Below are 22,171 nucleotides of genomic sequence, written 5' to 3' on the forward strand. Positions count from 1 at the left end.
CTCACATATTTTAGATGTTCTATCTGTTAGGGTTTTTTTAATAAATTTAAATTCAATTCCACACCTGGAAATGAACAAGTTTGATACTTATGCATGAAAATTTCCTGAACTTCCATAAAGCTGAATACGGTAAGACTTAGGGTGCACTTGGGGTGAAAGCACGCCGGTACCTCAAAACATGTAAGGCCAACTACAGAGATAACAAAGTAACTTCATCCTTTCAATGCAACTTTAAAAAACACAGCCAAACAATAAAACTTTATCAACAGTGACAACCTGCAATGTAAGATTCTTTAAATACTTTTTTCCCCCTTGCAATTTTTGTTCTCTATTTATTAGGAATTAATAAGAAATACAAGTAGGAGGTAATCAAAGTCAGGTGTTTCTGCAAGTGCCTGGTTACCAACCTCTGCCAAAATACCTCATTCCAGCCAAAGCAGATCAAGTTTTATTACTTAGATGTAGAAAAGAACTCCTCCCTCCCACACCAAAAAAAAAAAAAAAAAAAGTGCTTGTATTGCATTTAAGAGTCTGGTAACTGAGGTTCTTGGAGTTCATTTTACAGCAGTTGAAAGAAACTCCATATAGAAATTTTATGGCCTATACAGATCCATAAAGACACATTTAATATGCTTCTTCCAAGGGCCAAGGAATTAATACTCCAGACACCTATAGCTGATATGCCAGTGATGCTAAATACCTTAGCCAACACAAAGATAAATCTATGCTTTCAGTAAAATACATAATATTCTGTCTTCTTCTTTTGTGCATAGTTTTAACTATGCCATTTAAATCCAACAGAAGCATGTTTATCCACTTCTGAAGAAACAGATAAATTATGATTGTCAGTGGAGTTACAGACAATTTCATAACTGTACTTCTACCAGGGACTACTACTTCTATCCCCACAAATCACAGAATAATTTTGTCCTTGGAGAAGAAACCAAATTTGTTCCTACGTGCATCTAGCACAGCAGAAAAGCATTCTGCAACCCTCACGTCCCAGGAGGTTTGTTCTGTTTTCACTTGCTGACATCTAGTGGGAAACTGAAGGTTCTGCAAGTTCTATTCAAGTAGCCACATGAAGAGCAGCTATTTATAGCACTGAATCTATTTTGCTGCATTCTTTTGCTGCCTTTCGCTTACACTGGAAATGTATGGACTCTGTTTAGAAAATAAATGTAATCCTGGGAATCCTTAACAGGAACTTCCCACACACTACAGATTATAGAACCAGGCATTTTTGCAGATGAAGTCAAACAATCCAGCTGAACACATCTTGCCACTCTCACTAGATCACTAGCACTCTAAGTGGCAGCTCTGCTTTCTTCTCCTTCACTTTCTTCCTCCCAGGGACCTTATCCTCTGCTTCTTTGTACATTACTTCTGCCACTCAGCAGAATCACAGCATGGTTTTGGTTGGAAAAGACCATCAAGGTCATTGAGTCCAACTATCTATCCAGCCCTGCAAAGTCCATGTCACCAACTACAACATCTACTCTTCTTTTAAACACCTCCAGGGATGGTAACTCAACCACCTCCCTGGGCAGCCTGTTCCAATATCTAACAACCCTTTCAGTAAAGTTTTTCCTAATATCCAACCTAAACTTCCCCTGATGCAACTTCAGACCATTTCCGCTTGTCCTGTCACAAGCTACAGGGCAGAAGAGACCAATCCCACCTCATTACAACCACCTTCTAGGTAGTTGTAGAGAGAAATGAGGTCTCCCCTCAGTCTACTTTTCTCCAAACTAAGCAATCCCAGCTCTCTCAGCCACCCCTCATAAGATCTGTGTTCTAAATCCTTCACCAGCTTTGTAGCCCTTCTCTTGAAGACATTTAAAGGTTTTGTTGGAACAGCAAAGTAACTCCCCTATCCAAAAAAGCAAATGCTTTTCTGCCAGATAAACAGGCTGAAACAGCTCAGCAGTCAGACACAAAAGCCCACAGAGGAGAAGCAACTATCAAAGTGAAGAAGGTCTCTCTTTGGCAACTATAAAGCACTGTATCAATCACATCATTTAATTTGAGTTATAGCTGGTTTCAAATGAATTGTATTCAGGTGCTTATCTACAGACTTTCCACAGAAACACAGACCTTGTGCCTCCTGAGTCCTCATGAAGCTCCTACAGCCTTTAGGGACATGTTGGTCTGTGATAAGTGATAGCATGAGAGAAAGGCTTGAAATTGCACCAGGGGTGATTTAGGTTATATATCAGGAAGAATTTGTTTACTGAAAGGGTTGTCAGGCATTAGAATAGGCTGCCCAGGGAGGTGATGGAGTCACCATCCCTGAAGGAATTTAAATGGCATGTAGATGAAGTCCTCAATGACATGATCTAGAGGTGGCCTGGTAAGGGTTAGGCTATGGTTGGACTTGATGATCTAACAGGTCTCTTCCAACCCAGGCAATTCTATGATTCTATGTTCATGCTTTGATCCCCAAGAAAGGCGTCTGGAAAACTTACAGGGCTGATATATTGACCTGTTATTCCCTTCTTTAACTCAAAAGGCCAGAGGTGAACAAGTAGGCAACTGTGAAGACCAAGCAACTTAACTCTCCAATTATGCATTTTTAGACAAGGATCGTAATACGGGCAAATGTCAAGCACCTTGTTAAGCTACCTACATATTTCAAAGTGTTCCATGTACACATCAAGCCCAGGCAGCATCTTCCATGTATTTTACATCCCTTCTCTGCAGAAGCACATTTCTATGCACACCTTAGAAACACGTCAAGAATGAAATGCGTCTCTCCAGAAAAAAAGAGCATAGATAATGCATCACCATTATCTACATTTCCTGTTATAAACTGACATAACTTTTGTCTAATTCCTTTAAATTTAACAAAGGGGAAAAAAAAGAGTTCTAAGAGTAATTAATTTAACAAAGTAGACTTACAAGGCAAGCTTTGCCAATCAGCACTATCTATTAGTAAGCCAAACTTCTAACATTATGCTGTTTAATTTAACAAATAACTGATACTGTGATACATGATGAATTCTGAGAAGAGTTTTTCTTTAAACACATGAAAGGCAGAAATTCTTCATAAGATTGTTTTCAATTAAACACACTTAGCAACAAACACAAGAGAAGAAAGACTATTCAAATCAGAATTTACTTACTCCATTAGTAAACTATTAATATAATCATTTCCATCCATATGGCCAAACTGGAAATCCCTGTAAAAGAAGCAGTGAAGAAACAGAATGATGAAAAAAAAAACCCCAGATTTATGGGTTTTGGCAAAAGTTCATTCTCAAATATTTTTCCTTGAACTGAAGATGAGAGCACACGCTCAGCAACAGTTAAAAGAGCTAATATGCAAAACAGCATCCTTAAACACACTCGGTTAACGTAATGGTCTTAGTAAATTCCAGCTTTTCAATATAAAAACAGCCACCGTAACATTTTTCAGATAGACAAAAATCACTACTGTCTTAGAAAGGATAACAGGCAAATTCCTTTACACTATAGTATGATGTGTGCCCACCTGTGAAAGTGATCCCGATAATCTCGAGCAACTTCCTGAATGATAGATTTTAGTCTGGAGGGGGAGAAAAAAGCGTCATTGATAATCCAGGACACACACTGTCAAAATGCAAACAATAAGCATTGAGATTTCCCCAGTAAGCAGCAAATAGTACCTCATCAGCAACAAGGGACTCCCTATTCCATTAAGAAAGTAACTCCTTGCTCATCTTGCTTAGTTTCTAAGGGCTAAAAGGCTATCTACCACACCATCGGGCTGCTTCACTCCATCTACTGAAGACGCAGCACCGACTCCAAAGAACATCCAGAGGTCTGGGAAAACAGCAGACACAGTACTTGAACAATGCTTTCTTAGTCCACTTATCTATGTAATCAGAAAGGGACAAGAGAAGATCTTGTTCCTTTCAGCCTCTTCAGCAAACTCCAACCCAAACAAAACCACCCCTTCTTAATTTCAGTTCCACAGACAGCTAATATATAAGGAACACCAGAATAATTTTTAATGCAACCAAGATGAAGAACTTGTTTAAAATTACTAAGTTTATCCCAAAGTCACCTGAACTCAAATACTCTCATCTCTGTTAAAAGGTGACACAACAGCTTAAAAAAGCTGTGCAATCATTGTTTGCTTATAAACAAATGGCAGAAGAGTGATAACAGGAACTCCCACCATCTCACTGAAGGGACACATGCTTCAACAGAGTCATAAATAAAGTTAATTCAGTAGGTTGAAGTCACAAACTAGAGAACATCCATAAATTAAAACAATTCATTTAACCTAGCATTTCTTGACACTTAAGGAACTTCTAAAGTTCACTATGTCACACCAGAACATTTCTCCCATAGTGTCACCAATACTCAATTCTGTACCTGGTATGTTCCACTGAAGAGTTTTTATCATCAATGACTGCAATAGCCACAAGCTTTCCTAAAATAAGGAATACAATACTTCAAACCACTTGAAAAGAAACACGCATTCTCAGATGGAAAATACTCCAACCTAGATCTGATACTCTCCAGGGACAGGAATTAATTTGAAGTATAAACCAGTCTCGATGCCAAACAGCCTCTTTTAGCTGACCAAATTGTGGTTTTCTTAAAGCCAGTGAAAGTATGTCAAGATGTGGCTTAATTCCACACCATAAAAAGCTTATCTATAGAAAGAAGTTCAAAGGGGAAAAACACAGATAAATTCAATTCCCTACTCAAGCTGCACATTTGCATATACCTAAATAGGACGCTGTGGAAACCTTTGTCATAGAATGGCAATTAGAAGTTGATTCTAAGTGACTGAATCACTATTGCATGGGTTCACTAACACCTATTTTTCACACTACTGAAAATCTGGAGTACTGTCCTTATGAAAAAGGAACAGGGAAAATTTACTGGCAGAGCTCAGAATTCGTTGTATCAGAAAAACAACTTAGTTCTCAGACTGCTGTCAGAGGAGCTTAAAGACCAAACACCAGAATACACTGATCGTTTCAGGGCCCACTTTGTCAAGTTCTTCTGATTAAAATAAAAACAGTCAACCATAACAAAAGCAAAACAGCAAAGCCTCCTAAGGTGAACCAGATCATAATATGTTTATAAAGCTGGCCAAATGTTCTCCAGATCAAGCAATTCCTGTTAGGAAGGCAGCTATGTTGACAGGTTAGTCATCAGCTGGATTAACTAAAGCCTCTGTGAGTGCACAAGAACAGTTTGTGAAGTCTCTTTAGATGCCGTGACTCACTCAAAGCCATCCCCACCAAGCCGATTTATTGCTCAGTGCCTACCTACCACTGTGCCAAAGGAAGCATTCCCCTCAAAAAAGAAACTCACCCTTATTCAAGTAATGCCCAAGACTTTTGAGGGCAAGAACAGTAATTCATTCTCAGACTTCCTTGTGAAATACCAACAGCTTCTCTCTGCCCTGCTTCTTCCATACCTCAGTTTTCACTTTCCCCCACTTCTTTCCACACCCTAGGACACTACCTAGTGAATACACTAGAAGGCAACTACTTTTTAGATTGGAAAAAAAGTTGTGGATAAATTCCAGATACCGTGTAATTATACATAGAGCTCTTAAAAATGCATAATGGCTTTTTCATTGTATTAATGAAGCATTTTGTGTGGTTGTGTGGGGGTTTTGAGGGTAATTAGCGGAATTGTTAGACAAAAAAAATAAAAGGAGGAAATATGCTACAGTTAAACAATTTTTAATAGCACTTCTGTAAATAACCTTCTAAAATGTAGGCTTAACATTAGCTTTGCAAGCAGGTAAGAATCAAGATGTTTCACAGTTTAAAAGCTGAACGAATTCAGTGTTGCGCTGAATATAAATATTTCTTTTAAAATGGAATGTAGATTATAAGGTATTTTGGCCTAGAAAAATCAACACATGGAGCATTTCTGCTCTTGCAGAGTAAGTATACTTGAAAAGCAGTACAAGTCATTTGCCCATTTCAGAAGTCACTTGGTTGCAAAGTTCTCACTTAGCTTTCAAAAAAATTTACAAGAGAGAAAGTGAAGTATTCCAGGACAGGTTCAGTTTGGTACACGAGCTCCTGCCTGCCTTAGGTCCCTTCCAACCCAAAGGATTCTATGATCTCTCAGTCCATTACATGTAAGACATATCTAAACCAATCCATAGCTGATACTTCTAAATCCAGTCATAAAATCTCCGGTAGGTACTCCAAGGGTTAATATGTAATTTATCCAAAAACTAAGCTGTTCTTAAACTAAAAGTCCTGCTAAATTTTCTGTGAATAGTAGAGGGTTAGACATACTAATTTTTGTGTTGTGAGGGAAGGACTAGTGTCGGCTTTGGATGAAACCTCTAGTCAACAGAAAAGGTCTCATCAACATCAAAAACAAATTGGCACTATCAACTATAACTCCTAGATTAATTAATTTTTCAGGCTTAAAACCCACATTGGCAATGTTCACTATTTTTTCTAAGTGTTAAGAAAAACAAATACCAAAGAGTTTAGTGGCAGCAGCATCTCACCTGTATCTCCAAGCTCATACAGTGTAAAGCCATCTACATTAAGATACCCTTGAAATCTTTCTCTGTTTATCCAAGATGACAAATCACCATCTTCATACTCTAAAAAGAGGGAAAAAAACCCACAAAAATTAACTTTTTTTGTAAGGCGGGAAACCAGATTTATTTCTCTCAGCAGTATGCAGGCAAATGCCATTTTTTCCTTTTTTCCTTTATTATTGTTAGACAACATCTCACACATTTCTAGTCATTTTTTTTCAACTTTAAAACTTCTAAAGCTATTTTTGAAATGATGAACAAAGCATGAAAAGCTGATTTGATCATTACTTTTTTCCCAAATCAAAGGTAAACAATACGGTCAAGAAGATAACTGTGCAGAAAGGAACAGGTTAGTTTCAATCCTTGTTTTTAAAGACAGTGGGGTATCACTTTTCAAATGAAGTAGAGAAATACAAAAATACAGAAAATAGTATTTTTGAATCTTCAAATTAAATGGAAAGAAATCAAGAAAAAGAAGATGCAATAACAGCACTGTGAATGTAAATCAACAAATATTTACCTATGATTACAAATCACTTACACTGAAGGCTATAGTTTCAGATGATAATGTTTTAACCTGTAAAGATTCATATATATACACACATATAAATGCACATTAAATTAATTTGGTTTAAATTCTATTGTATAGTGTAAATTATGAATAACTTGAGGTTAACAATTAATTGTCCTAAGATTGTAACTAGTCATTCCAAGCACAAAGCTTCCCATAGATCTGCATGCCATTTGTCTACTCTAGGGAACAAAAAGCCAAACCACCACACAAAGCCAGAGGTCTGAGATGGATTTTGCTAAAGCTTTTTCTTACAGTAAGATCTTCAAATTCTGCCCAATCTTAAATTGCACATATCGCAGAATCACAGAACATGAGGAGTTGGAAGGGACCTCAAAAGATCATCTAGTCCAAGCCCCCTGCCAGAGCAGGATCACCTAGACTAGATCATACAGGAACGCATCCAGGTGGGTTTTGAATGTCTCCAGAGAAGGAGACTCCACAACCTCTCTGGGCAGCCTGTGCCAGGGCTCTGCCACCCTCACAGTGAAAAAAGTTTCTTCGTATATTCACATGGAACTTCCTATGCTTCAGCTTACATCCATTGCCCCTTGTCCTACCAATGGCCATCACTGAGAACAGCCTGGCTCCATCCTCCTGACTTTCACCCTTTACATACTTATAAACATTAATGTGACCCCCTCAGTCTCCTCCAACCTAAAGAGGCCCAGCTTCCTCAGCCTTTCCTCATAAGGAAGATGTTCCACTCCCTTAAGCACCTTCATGGCCCTGCACTGGGCTCCTTCAAGGAATTCTATGTCCTTCTTGAACTGAGGGGCCCAGAACTGGACACAATATTCCAGGTGCAGTCTCACCAGGGCAGAGTAGAGGGCAAGAAAGACCTCTCTTGACCTACTAACACACCCCTTCTAATACACCCCAGAATGCTATTCATTGGCTTTCTTAGCCACAAGGGCACGTAGCTGGCTCATGGTCATCCTGCTATCCACCAGGACTTCCAGGTCACTCTCACCTATGCTGCTCTCCCAACCTATACTGGTACCCGGGGTTGTTCTTCCCCAGATGCAAGACCATACACTTGTTCTTCTTAATCTGATTAAACTTCTCCCCACCTAGCTCTCCAGTCTGCCTAAGACTTGCTGAATGGCAGCACAGCCCTCTGGCGTGTCAGCCACCCCTCCCACTTTTGTGTCATCAGCAAACTTGCTGACTGTACACGCTATTCCCTCAAATATAACCTTATGCACTCTCTTACACTGCATCTTTGTAACTTCTTTGATTTACAATAACATTTGCAATGTAAATTAGACATCTGGATTACTACGAGTTTTGTGTTTGTTCTGAAAGGTGTAGGAAAAGCAAGGAGGCCACACAGCAAAAAGCAATTCAGAAGTGTTTCTCTCTGACAAGTTTTCCTTCTCCAGGATCATAAAAAAACCCAACCTACCCCCCCAAAAAAACCCAAAACAAACCAACAACAAAGAAATGCCAAACCAAACACACACAAACAAACAAATAAAACCCACATCTGCAAATCAATGAGTTTGCTGAGTGAATTTTTATCTGGAGGGTTATTGGTAAGGTAACAGACAGAAGAGGAAGACAAGTGCCATTCTAGGAAATCACCAAGAATATTTTGCTGTGTTACTACTGATACTCAGAAATTAAGCCATCAGAATAATCTTCTGAGTGATACGCTTTCAACTTAAAATAAAACCTTGTATTTAAAACAATCTAAATCAAGAGTAGATGTTTTTGTAAATAAGCAGTATAAGTCAGCCCTTGATAAGCAATGTGTGTGTGTACATGCTTTGAACAGACTGAGCCTGAGTATAACCTAGCACGTATATATGGATAACCATACGTTTGGGTATACACTTCTTACATTAGTGGCACGTGTACTGATCTCAGCAGTGGTATGACACACTACGAGTCTCATGTGGCTGTTGTCAGCCTATACACTGAACAGGCCAGTTAAAGCAGTTCATCCAGCCTAGAATCACACATCAACTGCTCCCGTGACAAGAGTCCACGTCTCCATAACTAATTTGTGTGGGACAGTCTCAGGAAGGGAAAACATGCTGAATGGTGTATGAGAGGCGAGAGGCTGTATGTACAGTACGCAGCCCCACCGCTTGTAAAGGGGTAAGTTACGCGGCCTGATCCTTTCCTGGCACCAATATCCCAATAACACAAATGTGAAAGTCACACGTGCTCAAAGGCATCACTTTGAGGCCCTCCAAATTTTAATCTTTCCTCTTCCCTCAGTCTATTTTGCTGTACTAAGAAAGTATACAGTCTGTATTGCCAAGGCACAAAAAGCTCTAACTGGATCCTTTCATGCAATCTCTGAGCAGACCACGCATCAGATGAAATAAATAGATAAATAAAAATAACTGAAAAAAGAAAAATCAAGTTACATTCAATAAATTTGACTGTTAGGAAGAGCACTTGGGAAAAAAAATCTTATTAACTGTTTGGAATTGTAAATTCATCCTCCATATGACTCCTCTTTAGCATGATTTTTCTTCTATTTTGTACATGACAAATTTGGACAGTGGGTGAAGGGACTTTTATAGGTCCACTAATGCCAGCAAAACAATATTAGAAGCTACATCTTACTGATAACACAAAGCAAATGTTATGACTTCTTCTGTACTACCAAAACCAGTTCCTTCCCAGATGCATTTTGTTCACAAGAACTAATTAGTTTTCTCTTCTCCTTTGTGAAGGAGCTGTTATGTATCATAAAACTGGGGAATTTTGCAGCACCCCAACACAACCCCTTCAAAAAAATTCCCAGCTACTTCAGTTTCTTCACATATACTTTAAATATCTGGTCTTAAATGTCCACTTTTACTTACCATCATAAACAAAGTAAGTTCCATCTTTGAAGACCACAACAGCAGGCAACTCAGGCAATGTCACATACTGAAAGTTGAAAGGTTTTGAATTAATCCATGGGAGATTAAAAGATTTTTAAACAAACATGGGGAACATCTCAAAGGAGATTTAAACATTTTCTGTCTACATTCACTAAAATAAAATATATCAGCTTTTGCATATTAAAAAGTAACAGAACTTAAGCATATTTTTGAGAGTTAGGTCTCAAAGTGTAAATAAGCAGGATTTTTCTAGCATCTGCAGTAGCATGAGGAATATTTTACTGGATGGACTTTGGATAGATCGTAATTCAAGGGTTCCATCACGCTCTGTTGCCAAATTGTGCTGTTGTCAGCAGACCTGTCATACCATTGCTTCTACGAAGCTGACAGTGTACAATCAATACTGTAGAGTAAAATGGCAACACTGATACCACGTCCCACTAAATATGGGCTATTTTCTGTGGTTCAGGTTGATGGGAACATGAAGACACAGACACAGCAGACAGGGCTGTAAATTTAGCATATTTAGGATGGTCAGCAACATACTCAAAAGAATATACACTAGGTAGAAACTTTTCCTTTGGTTTTTTTGCTAGTTTTCCCCCTGCTAATTCCCAATTGATTTCAAAGTCATGTGTTATCAGGCATGGAGTAAGCTTAGGTCCCACCTGGAGATAATAATAAATAAAAAAGCCACTTAGTTTTGCTTCAGCACATAAGCAACAATAGTTAGAACAACAGCAGCAGCAGTTTTTTCCACCCTTGTGACTAACTGCAAATAATTTCCTTGTTACAGAATACTCCAAAGAGCCACATGAGAATTCTGCAACCAGCAGACTGGATCTATTTATCCCTGGGCAGACTAACGTTTTGATCACCTGTACAGCACAAGGTGAAAATAACTTACCTTTTCATTTCTCTAATTATTAGGGTACCGGTGCTACTCCATGCCACAGATCCCCCAACTAGTTATAAAAGTGTTTCTTCTGACAGTCTTTTCACCAAACAAAAGCTCTGCCCAGGTTAAAACTAAAGTATCTACTTCATGTACAAGCTGTATGGTCCATGCTCATTTCTGTCTATCTTCAGTTTAATTTTATTAATGACTGAACAAGTAATTTGGCCAATACAAAGCAATGACAGACTGAAACACAGTTTGTATTCTTTCTCCACAGAGAGTAAAAAATTAAATGCTTCGGTGTAACTAGTTTGAAATTTATCAAAGCCAAATATATTGTAAGAAACTATCTCTGTGCCATCAAAACAGCAAAAATATGTACATGGGAACTATATCATTTCCATGGAAATAGTAGGAATTAAAACAGCTTACCTCAGGCAGCACATCTTCTGAGGCAGAAAAAAAGTACGTATAAACTATTAGTTCTGAAGCAACTTCAATGTATTTTTCCTGCAAAAATACAAACGATGCTTTTTAACATCTGAGTTGTTGTTATGCTTCAAATGACAGTTTTGTAACATACCTTATCTCCAAAGATTAATTAGAAAACATGATCATGACTCAAGATTGTAAAAGCACTTCAATAATGCTAAGAATTTATTACAAGGCACTTCAATCTTTCCAAAGATATTTCCAAAGATATTTTACACTACATTGTGAACAGCTGAAGACGTAATTTTATTTAATCAAGTTTCAAACCTTTAAAGGAGATTCACCACCAACATACACAAAAAGTACACGATGTCTCTTTTGCACATGCTCGAACATATGCTGGCTAGGAAGTGGCCTGATAAGAGGTCTGGGAGGAGAAGAAGAAAACAAAAGAAAGCAAAGTCTCAGATTCTGCAAGCTGCAAAAGCTAAACAAATATAAAAACTCTAAGAAAATGCCATACACTGTGGGGGTTTTTTAAATTAAATTCCCTAATACAAGTTTATCTTATGTTTCAATTCATTATTTCAATTTCAGCTAAAACCAAAAAAAAAAAAAAAAAAAAAAATCTAAAAATTCTTCCAAAGTAAACTTCTGTTATTCAAACAGCACACTCAAATGTGAAATTAAAATCCTAGTACAAAGTGTTGCTATGATGTAAACATGCATGCTATTTACTGACGACAGAGTGGTCATCTAATTCCCACCCCCCTGCCATGAGCAGGGGCACCCTCCACTAGACCAGGCTGCCCAAAGCCCCATCCAATCTGACCTTGCACACTGCCAGGGAGGGGGCAGCCACAGCTTCTCTGGGCAACCTGTGCCAGTGCCTCACCATCCTCATGGTAAGAATTTCTTAGTCAATGTCCAATCCAAAGCTACAATCCTCCAATTTAAAAATGTTGCCCCTTATACGGTCAGTACAGGCCCTGATAAAAAGTCTCTCTCCATCTTTCCTATAAGCACCCTCTTTATATAGTGAAAGGCCACAATAAGGTCCTAATCATTTGTGAGATAAATTCTGACTGTAAGCGCTATCTGTGAAAATTAATCTTAAGAAAATTATTGTAAAGTACCAGAGATCACTGATATTACTGCACTACAGCATACTGATCAATAATTAATATTAGGTACCTATGTGAATGCTTCATAATTATATCTAAGAGTGAAAGAAAAAAAATCGTGGGTTTTTTTCCTCTCCAAACATTACTGCCTGTAACATTTTGAGGTTAGAGGCCACTGTGGGGAAGGATGGAAAAGACGACAGAAATTGTTATGAAAAATTCTGTAAAAGCAATTTCCTTGCATTGCCAATGGCTGCAACTCTTCCAATGCATAAGCATATATTGAACTGTATTTTAAAGATAACTTCTGAGTATTAAAAAGATTCTGCCTTAATAATAATGTCTATCTGCTAACATCTAGATCTGTATTCCTGTTTCTAGCTTCTATGAGTTTAACTTGCTCACAGTTTCCACTACTTTGAAAAGCCTGCAGTTCTTAAAAAAAGATACTGTGATAGCCAGTCTCTACTTACCTTCTCCAGGCCACTCACACTAGTCTCACATACAACCACATGCATACTACATATAGTTTTTTAACTTCATTTCAATATCCAGGGTTTTTTTAATAGATGTAATTTTTGGCCCATCTCAAAATCCTACAGTAGTTTTAAATCACCAGAACCAGTCTCACAGAAGGGTATACTTACCCTGCTACTCTATTAGCGAATTCAATTATATCATCTTTAGTTCTAGGTCCTCTATAGTTGTATGCCAAGTCACCTTTTAAGCTAGATAAATAGAAAAGAGAAAAAACCCCAAACATCAGGATTGAAAATCAACTACACTACCTCTGCATGTGTAGAATTACTCAATATTCACATGATTATTACAGTCACCTTTCAGCAGCAATATGCATGATAATTTTTCAAATATAGAGAGGTGGTCAGCAAAATATAAAAGTAATTCAAGATGACTCAGTAATGAAGTAAAAATTTATTCATGCAACATCTATTTACAGACTTTTAAAAAGAATTAACATTATTTTATAATTTTTTTCTAGTGTACAGCAGTTACTTATTTTGTAAACACACAGGTCATTTTGAAAATTGCTTCCTACCACACAAAGAATTCCACACACCCAAACCAAACCTCAAACATTAAGCTCAGGGTTTAAGCTCTTTGTAAAAGACAAAAGCATACATTTTAATGCCTGTTCATATTTGGAAAGTATCAAATGACTTGCAAAACCTTCTCCATTTATGTACTAAGTTAAGCTTCCATGAGTGTTCATCAGTTTACTGTACTCCACTGGCAAGCGAAGCAGCACACTTGCATTATAAGAGTATTCAATTAAGTTTTTCCTAATTCTAACAGATTTTCCTTAAATACCTATAAGTTTAGGAGACTCACAGGGTAAAATAAATAATCATAAACCACATTTTTATGCCTCTATATGCCAATAAAGTTTTGCATTTTGATAGATTAATAAGATAAACATCTCTGCTGCCTTTTTGAGAAAGCTAACTTGATATACTTGAAAAGTATTCATAATACATGAATATATTCATATTAAACAATAATCTGCTAACAAACCCAGTACATTCATAGAAAAAAAGTAGTCAAAAGACTACAGTAAAGTCTTTATTTAACATGACCTTGTACTGGAGTATATACTATACATGTTATAAGCAAGTACATGTAAAACCATTATAGACCGATACTTTCCTATAAATGCTGTCTTACACTGATTTTTTTAATTCCATGTAGAAGAAAATAAAAATAGTAATAGACTTCTTTTATCAAAGAACTGCTGTCATACTTAAGCCTCCATAATAATCTGTGGCTGCAATCAGCAACTTACAAAAGTTAACAGGGAGCCTCTGGTATGCACTCACCGACTTAATCACTCTTAAGGTGCCAAAGCAACTGGTGCATGAAATTCCTTTTAATAATACATATTTCTATGCACACACTTTTACAAAGGTTCATAGAAAATAGCAGTTAAATGAATCCCAAATGTGCTACCCTGCCTTTAAGAGTTCTGTTTCTAAATAAGTTTGATATTACCGCATTTCAAAGCTAAAGAGTCCAGTAGAAATCAAAGATAATGTCAAAATGAGATGGTGGCATATTTCTGTTTGGTTGGTTTTGTTTTGGGGCTTTTTTGTGGTTTGTTTGTTTACTCAAGAATTTTAATCACAGAGCACGTTTTTAACTGCTATGAAATCATGGTAGGATAGTAGGTAACTCTTAGAAATTCTATGGAAAGCATCAACTTACAGCTTAATTGTTGGATAGCCTCGCACTCCAAATTCAGATGCAATACCTGAAAGAAATGTGTTAAAGCCAAAGTGAACCAAGACTTTCTTGTTCTCCTGCCTTAATCTTTAAAGATAGTTTACTACTCAAGTCACACAAAATAAATTAAAAGCCTACCACTTAGCTCAGTATAAACTATTTTACTTGCTTTAACGAAGCTGCTATCATGAAGCTACTCCATTAAATTTTGGATCTCTTTCTAGGGTACTGCAGGGTCCCAGTATAGGCTCTAAAGTCTGTGCCACCGGTCAAATGGCACAAGAATCCTCTAAAAAGACATGCTTGACCAGTTTTCAACAAAAGGCAGTATGGATTTAATATGCATGTACAATTGACTGGAAATACCAGAGGTAGGAACTGAGCATCGTGAATTTAAAGTTGTAAATACTAATACTGAAAAGAAATTTAAAGGACAATTAGTTACTCATGTGCTGCAGTAATGGACAACACCAAAAGTGCAGTATCATACAGTAGTAGTTAAAAAAAATCAGGTTCTAAATTATAGTCTGCAGAGGTAAATGTTCATAGTCAACTTCACTAGAAAGATACTATTTCTAAACTATCAGTTTCTTACTTTTTACTGCGTTAGTAAGTGGCAGGTAAGACAACTGCAGAACTTCTTCCCCCCACCTCACATTTAAAACCTTGTAGCTTGCTCCCATCACAGAGTATTATTTGTAACTGCCTTTCCAGTTGCAAACACAGCACTGCACTGACTTTCCAGTTAATTCAGTGGTTTTGGCAAGTTAAACTTAAGTAGTCTTCAAAGGAGGCTAAAATAAGTCTAAAATTCTGAGAACGCTTGTGCAATTTCCTATCGAAAAACAACTCCTGCACTCAAAACACAGGAAGATTCAGTACATAAACATTCTGAAGTGATCAACAACATGCCCGAGCAGCAGATGTGGGAGGACTTGTGAAGGGCTCTGAAGAACAGTTTAGATGTTGTGACCCTAAGATTGTTTGCCTGGATCACAACTTTAACTGCACAGAACTAGGAATAAAACCAGCAGCTCACCTACCGGCATCTTAGTCAAAGGATCTAGGATGAATTTGATTCTGATCTGCATGTTGGTGTGGAACTTCCTGTGCTCCAACTTGCAGCCACTGTCCCTTGTCCTGTCTCCACAGACCACTGAAAAGGGGCTGGCTGATTCCCCCTACATCTCATACTTAAGATATTTATAAACATTACTAAGGTCCCCCCTTAGTCTTCTTTTCTCAAGGCTGAACAGTCCCAACTCACTCAGCCTTTCCTCGTACAGGAGATGCTCCAGGCCCTTAATCATCTTTGTAGCCCTTCTCTGAACTCTCTCCAGGAGATCCATGTCTTTTTTATACCATGGAGCCCAGAACTGGACACAATACTCCAGGTGGGGCCTGACCAGGGCAGAGTAGGGGGGGAGGATCACCTCCTTTGACCTGCTGGCCACACTCCTCCGGATGCACCCCAGGATCCCATTGGCTCTCTTAGCCACCAGGGCACACTGCTGGCTCATGGCCAACCTGTCATCAACCAGGACCCCCAGGTCCTTCTCCACAGAGCTCCTCTCCAGCAGGTCATCCCCCAGCCTGTACTAATACAAGCGGTTACTCCTTCCCAGGTGCAAGACTCTACACTTGCTTTTGTTGAATCTCATCTGGTTTCTCCCTGCCCAGCTCTCCAGCCTGTCCAGGTCTCTCTGGATGGCAGCGCAGTGTTCCTGCGTGTCAGCCACTCCTCCCAGCTTTGTATCGCTGACGTACTTGCTGAGGGTGGATGCTATAATATATACAATATTTATGATTTAGAGTTCGATATATACAACTGCGATCCATCAGAACTATTCCAAATTTTGAAGTTACCTGGTTGCATCATTTCAAAACTTTTAATTCTACAGACTTATTTTTCTTTAGCAAATTGCAGAAAAAAAAATCTGCAGCCTATTTCATGCAAATATAACAATCCTTACTAATGAGTTTTAATGGGCTTTAACTAGATACATTACAAGTATTAACAGAGCTTAATCACATACAGACGTCCCTTGCTCTTTATGCTTTCCCTCATAAACATCCTCCTGGTTCTTCATAGATTTTAGTGAAACAACAATAAACATGCAGACGAAAACTAAGAAAATTCACTTAAGCATGGAACAATCCTGTCATGTCTAACTAAACTACTTCTCTGAATATCTAAAGTTTTACAGTTTCTCAGAAAAGGCCAGTACATGAGAGGCATCATCAAAAATCAGAGTGCTAAAAATAGCTAAAACTGGTTCTTCAAGAAGATACTTGCAGAGAAACATGGGAAGATATTGGCTCAACACTAATGTAATGACTTCAGAGATTTCAACAGGTTTTTGGTGTAGTATCTTAAGGATTGATTACCTGAAAAGAATAAGAGCAAGAACACACACACCTGTTTAGTTTAGGGAAACTAAAATTGCATGTTGCCAAGAGACACACCACATAAAGATGCTTGTAAACAGTATAACAGAAGTATATCAAAAGGGTATCTTTGAAAAGCTTTTACCTTCCATTTGTCAGGAAGAATTCCCTACACAAGCAGAAACAAGCGTGACAAAAACCACCTACCACAGCATGCTGTCACTTTTAGAAAGAAAAAGATCAGGAAGCTTTTTTCCAATGACTTTGTGCACACATGACACAGAAGACTGACTTAACAAAAAAAAAAAAAAGTTAAGAAAAGTTTCAAAACAGAGGATGTTTATGAAATCACCATACTTACTAGAAAAAGAAGTTGCATCCATCTTCCCAACTTTTACTGGAGAGCCCATATTTCTCATTTCTATACCCACTTCATTCCACACAGGTTCTAGTTTCTTGCAGTGGCCACACCAAGGTGCATAAAACTGAAAACATTTGATTTAAAAAAACAAAAGTGAAATTAGTGAAGGGAAATAACTGAGATAAGTTGATGCTGTGATTATCCTTTAAATACACTAGCACAGTTTATCTTCCAGTTGAAGGTTTATTAAGACCTAAAGTACACAAGTTAATTACAAAGCCAGAGTGTCAGAGCTTTTATGATTTGGTGCAACTTTTAATATGAAAACATAAGTTCAAAAATAGTACATTAAATGGCTGCACTATTATGGAATTTCTTATTTAAAAACAGACTGAATGGTAACATTTAATTTGTAAAAAATATTTTGGCCTATTTTCCTCTTTTTTTTTTGAAAGTTAAAAGACTATGTAAACAACCTATCCAGGAATATTAATTTATATGCCCATAGGGAAACACTACTGTTTGACAGGAAGGGCAAAATATACATATATATGTACACTTCCAAAAATTGCCCTCTTGATCTCACTTCTTCAGCAAATACTTTATACAAACACAATGTAAAATTGCTCCTATTTTCTCAAGGTCAAGCAAAGCTGAGAGACTTCATGTTATCTCTCAGCCTATGTCTTTAGCTGCAATGCCTCAGTGAAACTTATACAGAAGATATCAATGTATTGGTAAAACGAGATCAGCTCACAACTTGACAAACTTGGATTTTATTTTCCTATACATTACTGATCAATTCTGAACCAGCATACATAGTTTTCCCCACTAAAATCTCAAATCTAAATTATACAACTTGGGAATTACAGTTCATATTTGGGTGGACTAAAAAGAATTTTCTCTCATTCCCAAATAAGTTCAAACTTTTTAATAATTCCTTGCCTCTGAAATACGGAGCACAGAATGTTTTCAAACATGTTAGAAAAGTAAAAGAAGCTCTCGTAGACCTGCTGTTGTCGTGCTAAATGTCTGGAACACAAATGAGCTGGTATAACTAGAGAATGGAACTGTAAAAATTCTAAACATAGTTTTTCATCTCCTGGCTGTTAAGTATTAGGTAATCTGTTTTTCTTTTTTAAGGCCTGTAAACTATAGCATGAGACCTGTCTGCATCCAGTAGGCCGCCTAATTCCTGGGTTGTCCTGAACAATACAGATTGCTTATCCGTCCTGTCAGAAGAATTGTTGTCACGTAATTTTTATGCACCACATACAAACGATTTTCCAAATGATGAAGCAGCCTTACTACAGAGTGTAGCACTGCACATTTTGTGTTTTCATTTCCAATAGCAGGTCTTCCCATTTTTCTCATATACTCACATCTACGAGCCAAATATCATCTTTACGATTTTCTTTAAACCTAGGAGGGGAAATAATGAAATCAATATATATAACAGAAAACAAGTAAGTTAACTGCACACGTGAGACAGGCCAAGTCTACAGTGAACTTGATATAAAACTATAAATACCAGAATTCTATTTTGTTTCTTTTTCTGAGGTTTGGGGAAAAGAAGAAACGGTTATTGAAAAACACTGAAAAGTATTAAGATCGACCCTGCAGATGATACTACTAACTAACTGGGTTTCTATAACCATGTGCCAATTTGAAACAAACAGACAGAACAGTAAGAAATCAGAAAGCACACAAATGTACAGAACAGTTAATTGATTAGAATACATAATCTAAGGGGAAGAAGTATTTCTGAGCTATTCTAGTTACATTAAATGCTACTGACTGTTTGGAAAATGTTTGATGTTTACAGATCAACTAACACAAGCTCTGAGAGCATCTCTTTACACTGTTATTCTTGGCTTTAATGAACGTAGACAGAATTATCTTTAATGTTAACATGCAAAGCAATGTTAGTTCAACCTCCTTCAAGATACTATGCTAGGTATGCCAGTTTAGGTTTTTATCCAAGGTGCACACAAGAAACCAACCTACTGGAATAAATACATTCAAGTAATTGATTAAAAAACAGGTAAACACAGGTACTACTGAATACATTTAGTGCTAAAGCGACCATGTCGTATTGAACTAACTAGCTTTATTAACCAAAAATCTGTCACTAAATGTTAAAAACTCTAAAACAAAACCAGGACATGTTAAATAGAAGTTCCTTGGGACCACTCGAAATGTTGCTTACACATTTCACTGAATCACTGTCATTACAAGGCTACAGATTTTATTGGGTTAATTAACTGTTTCTATGCTGAGAATTAAATGAGTCAGAATTTTAATGTAAGGCTTATTTTTTACATAAAGGGGCTTCATAAAAGTGACTATAGTAATATCACACGCTACAAAATACAGAATACAACATTCTTACTGTAGCACTCTTATTGTGAAAGATTAATATGTAATTACAGTGTGTGATCTATACGTTAAGATCCAATTAACAGAAATTATAGCCCAACTCATTAATCCCCAACACACAGCATGCCTATAAATGGCTCACAGGCAGCAAGCAGAATCCAAGAACTTCTATTATATTTTATATAAAAGTTGAATAGATTTGCAATGGTCCACAATGGTCTTGAAGAAATACTAATGCTGGCTTGAAAAAAATAATTCAGAAATCATTAATGTAATTTAAATATAATACTGAGAGTTTGAAACCTAGAATTGCAGCATTTCACTGGTAAATTCAAGCCTTTTTTGTTTTATTGATGGCATAACAAGGTTGCAACCCTTGCAAAGTAGAAAAGGCATTTGCAGTGAACTAACATAAAATGCTACAGGAAATCGGTATTTTTAAGTCACAAAAGTGCTTAGTTGACCACCTCACTACCCGAAGTACTACAGAGCTAATCAAAGAACTGGTTACAGTCCAGCATCTCCTGAGTACTCTAATGAAGCTCCAGCTAACTTCCAATTACAAAGTCTACTAATTGGTTATGATGCAAGAGGCTGAAACCAGCTACTGAATCATCAGATTCTGGGCCATGCTTCAATTTAGAATATCACCTTTGGTTTGTAAAAGAAGATTTTACAACAAAATGTTCTCCTCTTCCTGTGACGGTATGACTGTTACTGGAGATTGTAAAGACCATTTAGGCACTGAGAAAGGGAGACTGAATTCTGCAAAACCAGTAGCCAGCAAGGAAAATGAGGGAAAGAAATAAAACATCTGGAGGCAGACCATTCTGATGGGAGTTTAATAATTTCGTCCTATGTTGTAATTAAAAAACACCCCAACTTTTGTGTTTAGAATAATAAACTTCAAGTTGTACCACTCATTTACAGGCACCTTTTAATTAAAAGATCTGCTTCCACAGAAATTAAAATCTGAAGTGTGACAAAAAACAACTACCTAAATTAATTCTGCTTTCAGTAATACCAATGATTGTATTACTAGACAATATTAAGGAAGTTAAAGATACTGCTGAAGAAAACCAAAAATTCCTGTACAAATGAGTATTTAAGCATTTTCTGAAATTGCTGTTTCTAGATCCTGCAAATATATTTCTGAGTGTAAAATGTCAGCGTCTTTAACTGTCCTATGCAATCCTCCCTGTCAGCTGACACAGGCATGATTATATTGGTGTAAAGGCGACATAGATGTTACATAGTCTTGAATCAAAATTCTTTGCCTCGGATACATACAGCTTCCCAACATTTGGCACTACATGATAAAACACTGCCTCAAACTCCATGTACTGCACGAACCCCACTTAATCATTAACAGTGAAAGGAGATCAGGACGAAACAAAACTGAAGACCAAGGCCACAATTCCAAGGGCTGTGAAGCCACCTGGCTGCAGCCTCTATTCCTCCCTGTCTCCCTTCTCACCTCCCTTGCACTGCTTCTGATCCTAGGCTGAGCCATCAATGCAACCTCACAGACAGAAAAAAAAATACTTCCTTTTTTTGTAACTCTAGAACAACCCATCAAATATCACAAGGTAACTACTGATCTGAGGGAGCCAGCTGTTAAACTGGTAGGAACCATTGCTCCTATTGTGCATCCCTTCCACAGCCCAGTTGGGTAATGCTGGGTAGCTTGCAACTGTTAGCTCTTCTCTGCGACTTGTTTTCCTACATCCTGTAAGCTTAGGAAAAGGACCTGCACCTCACGCTAGTAGGCATTCTTTGCAACTACCAAAATTCAAATAAATCCCAAAGTTTTCAGTGAGAGCAAAAATTCAGTAGGGTTTTGGTATCTGTGAAATGGAAACCTTGAAACTTTCACCAGTCACTGCACCTGGTTTTGGTTTGTTTTTTTCAAAAAGTCGCTTTCCTGATCTTTTTCATTACTTGCCAATTAGCTAAAAATAACCCAAACAAAACCAAAACAAAAACCCCACAAGAAACCAACCAACAAGAAATCCACCAACTTGGCCTGAACAAACCCACTCAGTTTTCATTCCCAACTGGAAATACAAGCATCTGTATAGTTTTGTAGTTGAAAAATCCGAGTGTTCCAAAATAGGATTTTCTTCATCAGCTATTTAAAAAAGAAAAAGTAATGCTACTACAAAATTATGCTTTTTCATTCCATAACAGCAATTGTATTTAAACTTACAGAACTGCATTAAAGTTCTGGAACTTTAAACTGCAGAAACATGATTAGAGGAATGTGATGAGGAAGCATATAGATGCTAATCACTTTATCTCTCTAACTTCAGTCCTCAAAAATATGAGGCATGTTTCAAAAACCAGCTATGAAAATCAAGTCGCAGCTTGTGTCTTGTGCTTGAGCTGCTTTTCACAGCACTTTAAACACCAGT

At 37.4% G+C, this 22,171-nt stretch overlaps 1 protein-coding gene across 2 annotated transcripts in view; it reads right to left on the reverse strand.

The window, feature by feature from the left end:
* TMX3 (thioredoxin related transmembrane protein 3) overlaps nt 1-22,171 on the reverse strand; it is a gene marked incomplete at its 5' end in the record, with an annotated part of 28,783 nt that overhangs the window by 5,201 nt on the left and 1,411 nt on the right. For both annotated transcript variants that reach the window (XM_084260567.1, XM_084260568.1), the window contains 11 exons: nt 3,126-3,182; nt 3,494-3,547; nt 4,363-4,420; nt 6,485-6,583; nt 9,917-9,983; nt 11,268-11,345; nt 11,595-11,694; nt 13,039-13,119; nt 14,612-14,657; nt 17,379-17,502; nt 18,761-18,800. In XM_084260567.1, the coding sequence (XP_084116693.1) occupies nt 3,126-3,182; nt 3,494-3,547; nt 4,363-4,420; nt 6,485-6,583; nt 9,917-9,983; nt 11,268-11,345; nt 11,595-11,694; nt 13,039-13,119; nt 14,612-14,657; nt 17,379-17,502; nt 18,761-18,800 (804 nt within the window). The remainder of the gene's footprint in view (nt 1-3,125; nt 3,183-3,493; nt 3,548-4,362; nt 4,421-6,484; nt 6,584-9,916; nt 9,984-11,267; nt 11,346-11,594; nt 11,695-13,038; nt 13,120-14,611; nt 14,658-17,378; nt 17,503-18,760; nt 18,801-22,171) is intronic.

The sequence above is a fragment of the Gallinula chloropus genome (genome assembly GCF_964237585.1).
Source record: "Gallinula chloropus genome assembly, chromosome: 2".
NCBI lineage: Eukaryota > Metazoa > Chordata > Aves > Gruiformes > Rallidae > Gallinula > Gallinula chloropus.